A 14236-nucleotide genomic window follows, 5' to 3' on the forward strand; every position below is an offset into this window, starting at 1 on the left:
TTTTTTTTTTTTTTTTTTTTTCTGTCTTAGTTACTATCTGGCAGGTCTAAGTTCAGTGGCTTTAGACTATGAAGCACCTGGAAGGCAAGGACACTATGTAGACCTTGACACTTTGCTCTTGTGACTAAAACTGGAGAGAGGCTGGTCCACACCATTTGCTGCCAGAAGAGGCCATTAGGAGAGTGGAGAGCCTTGAGCTTGGTTTCGCTCAACAGCTCTCCCTGGCATCTTTCTCTCTGCTTAGCAGCAGAGCATTGACAACTTGTTTGGGAGGAAGGATGACATGGTGGGACAGGTAAGACCCCAAGTAGAAATCGGCTTTGCCCCTTCTTAAATTAATCTGCAGTTGAGGGTTATCAGGACCCTGAGGGTGTCCCTGGCTGGAAAGAATCAGAAGGGTCCAGAATGGTCTAGAAAAGTCTGGTTATGGGCTATCTTGGTCTCAGTAACACAAATTCTTGCATTTTCCCCCTTCCTTTCTCTTCTCCTCTCTTCTCTTCTCTTCTCTTCTCTTCTCTTCTCTTCTCTTCTCTTCTCTTCTCTTCTCTTCTCTTCTCTTCTTTCTCTTTCTTTCTTTCTTTCTTCCTTTCTTTCTTTCTTTCTTTCTTTCTTTCTTTCTTTCTTTCTTTCTTTTTCTCATGTTTTTTTTGAACTATAAGCAAAGAGATGCTTCCAAGCTCATGTGCAAGCCAAGAATGACAGCACTGGACATGTCCCTGTGTGAGCTGTAGCCTGATTCCCTGGCTTCCAGCCAGGGAAGAAGGCCGCCAGGGGCCTGCCCTGGAGCTGAGAGCCTCAACACTGGAAGGAGGTTCCCAGGCTCCTCCTAAGTACAGGAATGGTCCAAGGGCACAAAGAAACATATACCGGGCTCTGTGGACAGATGGTCCTCACTCCGGCCCCATTCCTGGCTTTGATTTGGTGTGTGACCTGGCCATGCTGCTGTCTGTACCTCGCAGGGCCTTCTTTCCCCCCTGTGTAAAGTATGGATGAGAAGAGAATGTATTTTACAGGCACATTTGAAGATAGAAATAATCACCTAACAGAGCTTTAGGTACACAGTAGGTCACCAGTGTGTATCCCTTGCTGTAGCAGAGATCCCAAGTCCCTAATCCCCTGGGTTACAGAAGCTGTGGCTGAGAGGATAAGGCATGGTTTTTGATACCTTTTTCAGGTGCAAGAATGCTTTAGCCAAGCTGAACAAAGGACCAGGAGGTCCCACCACAAATCTCTGCAGAGACTACCCTCAGACTCTCTCAGGACTTGCTACAGGGTAGAACATGGTGACCTGGGGAGCCTGTTGGATCTAACCAGGAACTGTCTGGTGTTATGGCTCTACTTCATGTTCCGGCCTTTCTGGAGCCTATATGGCTCAGGTGCCTAAAGAAATGTGCAGTGGGCCTCCCTTGGTTCTCTTAGTAAAATTACTAGAACAGTGGAATGCACTAGAATTCCTAAGTGAAAGCATTAGTCCCATAAAGCTCTGTGGTCAGCAGCACCCTGGGAGAATAATAGGACGTGTGAGCTAAGCAGGGGCCTTAGGTAGGTGTCCCTACCAGAGAGCCTAGATAGGTAAGTGATCTTGAATCTACTCTCAAGAGAGGTAGAAGTATTGTAATGAAGTAGGTAGGTCTCCATGGTAACCAGGCTACAGCTTCATTCCGTTGGCTCTGCAGGTGGGGAAGTTCTAGAAACTCCAAGTGAGGTTTTGCTGAGAAGGTGGTAAGGGTAGCCATTAGGAGATTGCCCCTAAGCTCTCCACAGTGTTAAGATCCTGGGATTCCACTAGTTTATGACAGTCTCTTATCATTAGCTACCTACCCATGGAGAGCCACAGCTCTGGGGCTGTGGAGAACACTAGAACAGTGTGGATGGCTTCAGAGTCCTGATGTTTATGTCCCAGCCCTAAAGACTAGCTAAGGTGGTCTTCAGAATGGCCTGAGCATCTGGCTTTTAAAATCTCCCTGGGGCTTCTGTGGTGAGGCTGAGCTTCAGAACCACTGTTAGAAATGGCAGGCAAGGTAATTAATAATAGCCGTAATTATTATTACAATGTACAGGCCAGGCCCTGTGCTGAATGCATTATACATTCATTTCCTTTAATCCCCAGAATTCCCATTTTCCAGAGGAAGAGGCACTCTCAGGTGAGGTAAATTATCACCAAGGTCAGAGAGCAGCAGGAGCTGGCATGCCATGCCAAGATCATCAGACTCTAGAGGCCAGGTTGGCCGCCACTGTAATTATAGCTTCTGAGGCAACTGCAAAAGATGAGGTCACAGCTGGGCCAGGCATCCTGTATCCAGCCTGAGGCTCCTGGTCCCATGCCACAGCGGCATCTTGTCTGATTGGATGACAGTAGTGACAGAGGTCAGGGAAGCCCTGGGGGACCTCCATCCCAGACCTCGAGCAAAGAGATGTTGAATGATGGACTTATCAGTGCTGGTAGAATGGCAGTCTTTCTTCTTGGGTCAGATGGGAATTTCTTCTCGGCCTCATGGAGGGAGCGTGGGAATTACATTCTGTTCTCCAGGTGTTTTTGGTTTCTAGCAGACTCAGGAGGGGGGGGGGATAAAAAACCCTAAAAAAACTCAGGAGCCATCCACAAAACAGGACCACAGCCTTTTAATAAGTAGTTTCGTTGAAATTTAGTGAAAGTTAAACCCAGCAGGTGCCTGTTTTACTGGTAGTAAAAGGAAATTGGGCAGCGATTGTTTAAAGGGGTGTTGGAGTTGTTTACATTTCAGACGAGGAAGTCTGTATAGGTTTGGAGGGAAAGTTTACCAGGCTTAGGGCGTGGGGCTTAGCTGTTCTCTATGAAACTGACATGGAAAAAAAATTCCTTCTTATTTTAAGCCTCCCTTTTGCTGTTTGCTTCCTAATTTTAGCAGCAGGAAGCAATAAGCAAATCTTGATGGGAAAAGGGCTTGAAACAAGTCAGGCAAGTCTCAAAGTTTAATCAAAGTGAGGGGCGGAGGTGAAAGCTCCCAGGAAGAGCCAGGGGCTCCTCTCACCCCTGCCCAGCTTCTCCTCCAGCTCCAGCAGTTTCATGTGGTTGACCTTACTGAGCAAGAAAGCCCAGGGTTTGGCACTCCATAAAAGGACAAATACTGTAGAAAAGGGTGGTTGCTTACACTTCAGCCAAGAACCCTCTGCCAGGGGCTGGAGGGCAATGAGACGTTCATCAGCCCATCACTCAGCAGGCCTCTGCCTCCATTCTTCACCATGGCAACACAAAAGGGCTTCTGGTGTGGTCCATTTGGAAGCTCCATCTTGAAAGCTGAATACTGCCCTGCCTGCTAGGGAATTCTGGGAATGGCCAGCCTGGCCCTGGACTATAGCCACTGGCCCAAATACCAGAAACCAGCCTGCCATCTCAGGGTGAATGACTGCCTTGCTGTGTCATGGCTCAGCAAGGCTCATTTGGGTTTTATTTTACTTTTTCCTTTTAGAGATTTGTTTTTCTGTGCATCAAGGGACTCAAGGGCTCCATGAACTTTTGATTGCTAGGACAGAAGAGCCAACTCAAACTAGCCTGAGAGAGGGGGCTGGAGGGAGACAGGATGAATATGCTCGAGAGTGCTTTATATAAAAAATGTCTCAAGATTCTGGCTGGTCTCAATGGAATCAAATAACCATTTTTGAACCAATTAATGTACTGCTATACCTAGGAGTAAAGTAATAAGGACCAAAAGTCCTGTGCTCATTCATGGGGTGTTGGGACAGAGACAGTGAATGAGAACCTCAACAGGAAAATAGGCAAGAAAACCCTAAGGCATCCAGAGCTTTCCTGTTACCTGCTTGTCCTCTGCAAAGTGTTGTATTTATTCAGATGTGGGTGAGAGGCTGCAAAGATGAGGGATGCTTTGCCTGTGAGTGTGTGTGTGTGTGTGTGTGTGTGTGTGTCTCTGTGTGTGATTGATGCCCACAGAGGCCAGAAGAGGGCATTAGATCTCCTGAAATGGAGGTTACAGACAGTCATGAGCTGCCATGTGGGAGCTGGAGAACTGAACTCTGACCCTCTGGATGAGCAACGGGGGCTCTTAAACACTGAGCCACTTCTGCAGCCCGCTCATTTGTTCTTTAGCCATTGCTTTTAAACTGCTTGTATCACTCAGGCACCGCTGTGGACTTTCGGTTGCAGCAGTCAACAAAACAGGCCATCCGTGCTTTGATGAAACTTGTGTTCTTAAAACAAAAAGTGGCCAAGAAGACTAAGATATAAAACACACACAGATTTCCAGCTGCCAGTGAGTGCCGTAGGAGATGGAAGGTAGGGTGGGGTGGCCTCATAGTTTTACATAGGGTGGAGGGAGGCTCAGGGAGGATGGGAGGTGGGACAGTTCTGCAGGAGACCAAGGAGCAAGGCTTGCAGACTGGGAGGAGAGGAGCCTCTGAAGCAGAGCTTGTGGGAGCAACAGGAGAGGCTGAGTCCAGTGAGGGGCAGGGCCCCCCGCCTGCTTCCTGGTGTTCTGCAGTGTGGAAGGGTCACACTTATTTCTCCCCTGGTCAGATATACTAATTTAAAAGAAGTTTTTGTTCTATGTGGATGAGTGTTCCACCTGCATGTTTGCCTTTGCACCACATAGGTGCCTGATGCCTGTGGAGGCTAGAACTGGAGTCATGCACGGTCCTAAGTTGCCATGTGGGGGCTGGGAAGACTACACCAAATTTGAGAGCAGGGACAATACTTAGATATTTATTTGCTCGTTCAGTTATTCATCCATTCCTTTATTCAGCAGGTACCTGCTGAGTACCTACTGCGTGCCAGATGTAAGAACTCAAAGATGAGCAATGTCTCTTTTTATCCCAGTCAGGGTTTCTCTGTGTAGCCTTGGCTGTCCTAGAACTCCGCTATGTAGACCAGGCAGGCCTAGAACTCAGAGATCCACCTCCCTCTGCCTCCTTGAATGCTGGAGTAAAGGTGTGTGCCACCACTGCCCAGCAATGAGCAACACTTAAAAATATATAGTATTGTTTATTTATGTTTTTGAAGAATTCATACAATGTATTTTGATCTTAGCGCCTTTGTCACCTACCCCTGGCTCTCTAACACCCTCCCACCCCCAACTTGATGATCTCTTTTTTAAAAAGTAATCCACTGAAGCCAGTTAGTGCTGCCCATTGGAACATGGGCAACCCATGGCCACATCCTCGCTCCCTCAATAGCTGTCACCTGCCCATAGCTCCTTAGCTGTGGCTGGGGGGGGGGTCCTTATGAGCCCCTCCCCATCCACAGTTACCTCACCTTGGTAGAAGGACATAAATGTTAGTGTCATTCATATAACAGGTGCCAGCCTGGCCTAAGAATTCCACACACAGCACTGTACCATCACCTGCTCTGGAAAAGGCTCCATACCCAGGATCTACATGTCCCATCCTAGCTCCATGCCCCATGCTAGCTCCTGATGGCCCTGCAGCCAAGGACCAAAAGATACATTTCCCCCCACCCCTGCTGTGCTTAAGAAGCCTGCTGGTTGGAGACATGGTCGTCACTGTGTCCCCCTGGAGGAGGGAGGAGAAGGAGAACAGCATCTGTGGTCACTGCCCAGCTGGCTTGAGATAGGGTGAGGCTCTGTGACCATGCCACCAGCTGCTCTGCTATAAACCCTTGTTTTGGAGTAGGAGTTAATGCATGACCCTTCTTAGCCACGCCTGGCGTGATCTGAGCAAGAAAAGAACCAGATGCCTACTAAGTGCTTCTTCTAGGGCTGCCCTGCTGTGTGTTTCTTTCCTTTTGTTAATTTTTTCAAAAATCAATGAATTATTATTCTGGGGGTGTGTGCATATCACAGCACACATGTGAGGATCTTGGTTGTGGAAGGGAAGTGCAGCCTTTTCTCAAGAACACAGTAAAACTTAACTTGGTTTTGAAGGCTTGGCAGAGTCCAGAACATTCTCTGAGTCCTGAAGGAGGCTTTGGGTGAGACATGAGAAGGCAGCTGACAGAGAGCAAGCTCAGAAGTGTCCTTTCCACTTCGGGGTACATGGTGGTACTGGGGGATCGGGGAGATAAATCACTGAGTGACTGAATGGATGGGTGCGTTCAAACATTCATAAACATAAGCCCAGCTCAGGTGTTCCTTAGGCCTCACACCCTCAGGAGGGGGAGGGGGCAGGTGTGTGGTTCTCAGTTGGTGTTGAACTAGCAGAGGATGAGCATGGGGTCAGCCTCGGAGGTTCCCTAAGCCCACAGAGTGGCCAAGAGCCCTGAATAAATAGCACGGTTGCTTCCCCCAGTCAACTTTCAGGATAATGAGGTGATATACTCTCCCCATGGGAGTTTGAAAAACTCTTCCCTCTGCGGTTTTTCTTTAATTTTAGCTCCTCAGCCATGAGCTAGTGGCTTCTTTCCATTCCCCTGACACAGAGCTGGGGGAAGGAAGGGACTGGTATTAGTATCATCATTGTCTGGGGTGGAAGGGCACAACCCCACTGCCTTTCCATCTTCACTCCCAGAGCTGGGCGTTTGGATTTTTCTAGCAACTCAGGGCTCAGGCAGGATCACCCCTTTCCCCCTCCTCTCTCCCTCCTCTGAAATGGATTTTGAGCCCACAGGGGGCCAATGACACTTCTGTTCATTTCCTAGCATGGCGCTCACTCAGAATATTAGAACATCATGGCTGCTGCTGTGTCACCTCTGAGCATACACTCTTAGCAGCTGAACCTAGCTTGGGACAAGCATACATTTCCTGGGAGAAACAAGATTTCCCTCTCTGGATCTGCCCTCAGACACCCTAGGCTCCTGGCAGGCCCCCAGGTCAAGGGGCCACTGGAGAAGGTGGTATTGAGGTAGTGGTCGGGAGCTAGGAGCTTCTAGATCTTTTAGCATTCCTCCAAGGGAGGTAGGGTCAAGCTCTCAGGATAACATGGGCACCTAGATTTGTTGATGAAACACCTCAGTGTCACTCCACAGAAAAACCCTAATGTCTGTAGGGACCATCCTCTAAGGATGAGGCATGTGATAGAGACCTCATTCTTTGGCTCTATGAGTGGACAATTCTTGTCCTCTTTTCTGCTCCCTCCATCAGCCCAGAACTGCTGATTGGGCATAGGAATTGGAGTTGGGACGCTGTCACAGCTGATAGTTTGTCATAGCCCTTCTGGAAACATCTGGCCCACAGTTTGATTCAGATAATGAGACATCAGAGTACATGTATCCATCCATTCATCTCTGATGTGCCTTCCTCTGTACCTCTCTGGGGACTCTGGTTGCAGAGCATTGGCTGTGGCCAAGGAGTGGGAGGCTGGCCCATTAATTATCCCTCTTTCTCCAGCACTTAGCACCAGTGGGCCTAGTGTATCAGACATGGGGCCACTGAAGCAGCAACAGAAGTCCCAGAGACGCTCCAACACTGTAGTAATACACTTGGTCCTGAGGGCTCGGTGAATTAGCCTGTGATGGCTTGCTTTTCCTCAATGGAAACTCTGCAGCAGCTTGTCTAAGCCCTGGCTCTTATCCACCGGCAGCCTGCATATGCCTAACCCAGATCCAGGCTCTCCATCTACAGAACACCCTCTCTAGTTTCTAGTCTCCTTAAGGTACCTTATCCCAGGCAACTGATTTTCTTTGGGAAATACCTTCTCTGTATCAAGCAGAGAGCATTGGCTTTTAGAATTATGGCTGGTTTGGGTGTTAGAGAGAGAGTTCAGCCAAAACACGCCTGCCACACAAAGTTGGAGGACCTTAGATCAGATCCCCAGAACCTTGTGTTTAAAACAACAAAACCCAACCAACCCAAAACAACCCAAAAAGTGGGTCTAGTGTCTCATGCCTGTATCCCCAGCACAGGGGATACAGACAGGCAGAAGCTCATTGATCAACCAATCAGCGAACTTCAGCATCTCAACCCCACCCTCCACCCTCTCAATGTCTACTTCTGCCCTCAAGTTCATGTACTCTGTATCCATGTGTATACACAGTAGCAAGTACATACCTGCCCCCAAGATAATGGCTAGTTTGTATCCAGATTTATAATGTTCTAGTTCTCTCAAGGGGAGGTACAGCTGAGAGGACCCAGCTGACCACTCCTAGGATGTTGTCACAGTATCCTTCCCCATCTCCTCCCATGGAACCGTCCTGTCTGGGCCCTCTCTGATGCTGACCTTTGTCTCAGGTGACAGGAACGCCCTCAAAGGGCTTTGATGAGAAGGCGTACCTGTCAGCCAAGCAGCTGAAGCCTGGAGAGGACCCATACAGACAACATGCCTTTAACCAACTGGAGAGTGACAAACTGAGCTCAGACCGACCCATCCGGGACACCCGCCATTACAGGTATGGCATCTGCTGAGTGGACAGGAAGGGAAAACTAAGAAAAGACTGGTGTTGGTCAACTTGGTTTCTTTCACTCATATGTGTTTATTGTTTTATTACATTTATTTACTTTATTCATGTGTCTGTGTGTGTGTGATCATGCACACATGCAAACTGTATATATTTTACAAATAAATATGATGTCCCCAGTCTTTATCTAGTGACTTTAGACTTTAAGTTATCCTCACTCAGAATTATCCTGCCTCCTGTGTTTGTTTGTTCATCCTCTCCTCTCCTCTCCTCTCCTCTCCTCTCCTCTTCTTTTCTTTTCTTTTTGGTTTTTCAAGACAGGGTTTCTTTGTGGAGCCATGGCTGTGCTGGAACTCAGAGACCTGCCTGCCTCTGCCCCCCCACCCCCAGTCCTACTATGTCCTACTGGCACTGCCCTACTATATTTCAATGGAAAGGTCATGGAAACCCCCAGCTGAAGGCAGAAGGTCCCCTCTGTCCTCAATCAGACATCCCAGTAAGAGTAGCCTGCCAGAGGACCTCAAGAAAACCCAAGATGGTGAGCCGCACACTGACGCAAGGGCTCCAGCCCTTCCTTCTTTAAACAGTGAAAGGCTGTGGACGCCCCTTGGCATCCTTTTCTTGCCTCCTCCCCAGGCCCCAGCATCTCCTGCAAAAGCATCCAGGTCTTGTTCCTTGTTCTGCTCCTGTGGGAGATGGGCAAGGTCCTAGACCAGGGCCAGAGAAGCCTTCCACCAGTCAGTCCCTGCTTGGTGTGACTGGACTCGGGCAAGTCAGCAGCTCTCTTCCTGGGTTCAGTCTGATGTGCCCTATCTCAAGTATGTGCTATCACCTTTTCTCTCTTCCTGCCATTGCCTGCCATCATCAGAAACATTCTACTCCTTCTGTAGAACCCCTGCCTACCCCTTCTCCCCATGCCTGGCCTCATCTGCCCTTCAGTCAGCATGTGCTGTTCCTGTGTTTTTATTTCCTTCTTTCCTTTTTCTTGATGTGTGTGTGTGTGTGTGTGTGTGTGTGTGTGTGTGTGTGTGTGTGTGTGAAGTATGTGCAAGACCAGGTTTTACAGTGTAGCATAGGCTAGCCTGGAATTCACTGTATATACTCCAGGCTAGCCCTAAACTTTGATTCTCTCCCAGTCTCAGCTCTCAAGTGCTGAGATTACAGGAGCTAGCAAACCAACATTTAAGTCCTTTGTCAGTCAGCTTGAGGGCAGCTTCCTCTCTCTCTCCACTGCAAGCAATGGTAGGTTCATGTACTGCTGCTCTTCAAAACCTTCAGTGGACAGCCCTAATCATGGCTAACTCAGTCCTCAGGACCTAGGGGAATCTATGTCCTGACTCCATATGTCAACTGAGGGCTTGGCCTAGATCATCTGTGTCCACCTTCCCACCTCAACCTACCTTGTCTCTCCTCGTGTATTTGCTGAGATACTAAAAGGGGGAACAGTGCTGGGGGCTTTGCATATCCAGGGCTGTGGTGGGTTGATGAGGTGCCATGTGCTACTGCTAGATCCTCTCAGAGGGCTGAGGTAGATCAACGTGTGTGTGTGTGTGTGTGTGTGTGTGTGTGTGTGTGTGTGTGTGCGCGCGCGCGTGCGTGCGCGCCCGTGCGCACTTGTTGCAGGGGGAGCATAGGAGGTGCCGGCCTGCTAAAGCCAATATGCTCCTGCAAACCTTGCCTTCCCCAGATACAGCTTCCACTGGACTCCGTGCTGCAGGCTAGCTCCTTGTCCTGGCCTCTGGCTGGGATGCTATTGTCAGAGTGGGAAATGACATGAGGCAGACTTGTTGGGAACATGAGCAAACCTCCCCAATATAGACATGGGACAGCCTCTTGAACAACTCCTGGCTCCTGGGAATTGGGTAGCTAGCTCTACCCACCATCTAAATCCCAGAAGAATGTAGGTGCGGGGGAAGTTCAAGTCCACCCTTCAGACAAGTGTAGGAGGTTTGCCTCCTACAAGGAGAGAAAAACATTATTATCTAGCTTCTCTCCTTAGACATGACATCTGGGGACAAGGACAAAGAACTGGGACTCTGTAGAACTGTATTCCCCTTGGGAGCCTGGCTTCTGGGAGCAGAAGAGAGTCCTTCCCCCCCCCCCACAGCCCTCTTGAGAAAGAGATATTTTTAAAGTGTCTCAGGATTTCTCCCTGGGGTCTCACACAAGCAATGGGACTCCTCGCCTGCCTGACCTGGCCTCTCTGCAGGGCAGGATGTGGGCCTGGGAATTCATACTGTGAGTTACTGTCAGTGGGGTGAACGCTGTAATGAAAAAAATAGTCATCGCTGGAGTAGTGTGGAGCGATTGTAATAAAGAACATCGCTTAGGAAAACCAGCGGAGGCGGGCGCCTGCCTTCCAGCGGTTTGGAGCCAGGAATGAATGCATTCACGGGAGTGATAGCTAGGAAGGAAGGCCCGTGGGAATGACGGTTTTAATTCCCTTTGCTGGGATGAGAGGGAGTCGAGGGGGTGGTCCAAAGACAGGTTGGGGGAGCCCGGGACTGCAGAAGAGGGAGCAGAGTAGCAGGGACTGCCCTCAGTGTCTTCTGGGAAGCTGTTGTCCTGCAGGCTTGCCTCCTCCTGATAGCTCTTGCAGGGCTGTTAGTGCTATAGAGAGTGGGAGGGAAGTCCCTCCACCCCCACCCTGCAGGCAGAGTGGGAGGAATTTCTGGCCAGATCCTACCAGAGCTGGGAGACGGAAGAAAAAGCATCAGGATGTGAGAAGGCAAAAGGGAGGTGGTTTTCTCCCCAACCCATCTACCTCGCCCCACTGGTGTACCTCAGCACAGTAGCCTCATGCCCTACCTCGCCCCACTGGTGTGCCTCAGCACAGTAGCCTCATGCCCTACCTCGCCCCACTGGTGTGCCCCAGCAGCAGTAGCCTCATGCCCTACCTCGCCCCACTGGTCTGCCTCAGCAGCAGTAGCCTCATGCTTTGGCTCCTGGCTGTATCCTGGAGCCTATACATAGACCCCAAACCTTCCCAGAAGTCAGTGCATGTGTGCATGTGTGTGGTGGTACTTTAGGTCTTTGGCAAAGAACCCCCAGGCTTAGGACTACTCTTCAATCTGCAATTTTCTTCCTGGACCCCAGGCCAGGTGGCAAGTGGGTGCTGGGCCCTTGTGGGATAGAACGTCATGTTGTGGGAGGAAGGCTCTATCCTAGCTTTGAGAATTCCTTCTGCCTTACAGAGCTCTCTGTCCCAGGGCACAGCAAAGTGGGTATAGAAAAGCACTTGGCGGCCCAGGCATGCCAACACTGTTTGCCTTTGATCCCCAACCCCCTCACTTCTGACCCCCTTCACCTCTGACTCCTGTCCTTTCTTAGTTGCCCATCCTTGTCCTATTCCTCGGACCTGCCGGCCACCAGTGTCATCATCACCTTCCACAACGAGGCTCGCTCCACACTCCTGCGCACAGTGAAGAGGTAATCCCCTCGTCCTTATGGGCTGTCATCTCAGTGGCTCTGTCCGGTGGGGGTCTCTGGGGGCCAGGGAGTTTCTGACTAGTTTCTGTGCAGACACTGTGGAAACCAGCAAGCTCTGGGAGGATAAGTCTCGTGGTCCAAGAACCTAGATCTGGTGAATCTTTTGGAAGACACAAGCGATCAAAAGCAAGAAGTCAAACCCAAGGTCAAATCCAAGAAGGCAGACATGCAGCAGGCTCTGAGTGGAGGGAGGCAGGGCAAGCTGGGTATCAGCCCAGCAGGTGCCTGGTAACCATCAGAGAGACATTCCCCTCCTGCACACATGCCACCTCCCCAGTACACTTAGATGCAAGTGGGACTCAGGAAGGAGTACCCAGAGACAGTGCTTGGAGTGATGAAGCCTGGGTATCCTTTCTCAGAGAGAGACAGGCCCCCGTCCCAGCTGTGGGGGTGGGTAAGAACCTCCGTGGTGAGAGAGGCTTTTACAGGGATGTATAAGAAAGGCTGACTGCAGGCTCGTTTTCTGTGCCCACTGCTGCTCCAGCGTCCTGAACCGAACTCCTGCCAGCTTGATCCAGGAGATTATCTTAGTGGATGACTTCAGTTCAGACCGTAAGTACCCATCTTCTCTTCGTCCGCCTCTCCGTGCCCCCATCCTGGCTGCTCCCCCAGCTGCTGAGATGAGCTCTCTGCTGCCATCCTGTTTCTCACACATGGACCTCTGTCAAGCAGGGAATCGTTAGTCTTTTCTGGGATGATTTCCCCACCCTGGAACCCAACAGAGGGCAAGAGCGGCATTGTTGAAATGATACACCCGTGAAATGACATTAAAAAACAAAAATAAAAGCAAACAAACAAACAAACTGAAGCAAGGGGGTAGGGAGATGCCTGGGTAGAGAAGGTGCTGGCTCTACAAGTATGAAGAACTGAGCTCGGATATCCAGCACGCACGTAGAAATTCAAGTGACAGAGGTGCATCTGTCAGCCAGTGCTCAGTGAAGTGAAGGGTGGATGGTGGGTACCTCACTGGCCAGGTAGTCTAACCAAAACTATGAACTCCAAGGCAAGAGAGATAGAGAGCCTGTCTCAGAAAAAGAAGCAACGAGGTAACGAATAAAGAGAGAGACACCTGAGGTTGACCTCTGGCCTCCATGCCTATACACATGAGCAAGTGTACTCAGACAGATAAACACACACACACACACACACACACCCCTGATATAAAAGAGCCCCTTTCAATATGCCAGGTGCTCTCTGGTGCCCCCTAGGGTAGAGTTGGGTTCATAGACACTAATGGTCCTCAATTGACCCAAGAGTGGAGACAAAGCTATCCTTCAGCCATGATAGCCAGTATGATCTGATGCCCATAACTAAATGAGCTTGCCTTCCTCCCCTCTGCCTTCAGCTGAAGACTGTTTGCTTCTGACCAGGATCCCCAAGGTCAAGTGCCTTCGCAATGACAAACGGGAAGGTGAGCACTGGGTCTGTGTCCTGGTGGTCTTCTACCTCCGGATTCCTGTGCTGGCACTGTATTATCCTAAGACCCTTCAGTCTGCCTTACTTCTTTCTTCTGAAAAATGGGACCATGCTAGCATTCTTCTGCCTTACAGCGTTGCTATAAGGATGACCAAGAGTCTTGTGATGCAAAGCCCCAAGAGAATGGGAGGGAAGGTGAAAGGTGTGACCGACCAAGGAGTGCGTCGGAGCATCAGTGGTAGCACAGCGTGCTGTCTAAAGGCCTAGAAGACACAAGAGAAGGTCTAAGCACAGTTCCTGTCCTAGGAATGTTTAATATGTACCCAAGGGGGTCAGAGTGACCCTTATCACAGTCATGTTCCTGTGAATATTGTGGTGATGGAGGAGAGGGAGTAGGGTGAGCAGGAGGGTCTTCTGTGGTGGAGTGGGCCTCAATGGGGGGGGGCGGGGAGAAATAGGCCTCAATATAGAGAAAGTAGCAGGCATCTCAAGATATGGGTGATGGGGAGCAAGAGAGGGCGTGGCAGGCCAAGCACAGTGCAGTCAAAGGTGGGAGCTGACAGGTAGATGCTGGTGCTAGCAGCCCCTCTCCCTGGAGGGCGGTGGCAGACATTGGCTCTGCTAACAATGCTTGTCCTTAGGCATGACAGCCATTGCTCCCGTTCTGCCCACAGAGAACTGCAGTGCCAAGAGGGTCTGTAATTTTCCAAAGGTAGTGAATGGAGGAGCCAGGATTCCAGCTTGGGAGACACACTCGAAGGCCAGTCTTTTAGTCTCTCTCTATGTGTTCTTCTCCCTGTGAGAATCCAGGCCTGGCCAGCAAGGCAGAGACTGGGTGGCCTGAGGTGAAAGCAGACCTTAAAAGGTGGTGGTGCCTCACTGATAAGTGGATATTAGCCCAGAAACTTAGAATACCCAAGATATAAGTTACAATTTGCAAAACACATGAAACTCAAGAAGAAAGAAGACCAAAGTGTGGACACTTTGCCCCTTCTTAGAATTGGGAACAAAACACCCATGGAAGGAGTTACAGAGTCAAAGTTTGGAGCT

The 14236-nt window shown here is 49.9% G+C and overlaps 1 protein-coding gene across 2 annotated transcripts in view; it reads left to right on the forward strand.

Moving 5' to 3' along the window:
* Galnt16 (polypeptide N-acetylgalactosaminyltransferase 16) overlaps window positions 1-14236 on the forward strand; it is an 86573-nt gene that overhangs the window by 46153 nt on the left and 26184 nt on the right. For both annotated transcript variants that reach the window (XM_029484935.1, XM_029484934.1), the window contains 4 exons: window positions 8115-8272; window positions 11612-11710; window positions 12255-12322; window positions 13116-13181. In XM_029484935.1, the coding sequence (XP_029340795.1) occupies window positions 8115-8272; window positions 11612-11710; window positions 12255-12322; window positions 13116-13181 (391 nt within the window). The remainder of the gene's footprint in view (window positions 1-8114; window positions 8273-11611; window positions 11711-12254; window positions 12323-13115; window positions 13182-14236) is intronic.

The sequence above is a fragment of the Mus caroli genome, chromosome 12, assembly GCF_900094665.2.
Source record: "Mus caroli chromosome 12, CAROLI_EIJ_v1.1, whole genome shotgun sequence".
In the NCBI taxonomy this organism is placed as follows: Eukaryota; Metazoa; Chordata; class Mammalia; order Rodentia; family Muridae; genus Mus; species Mus caroli.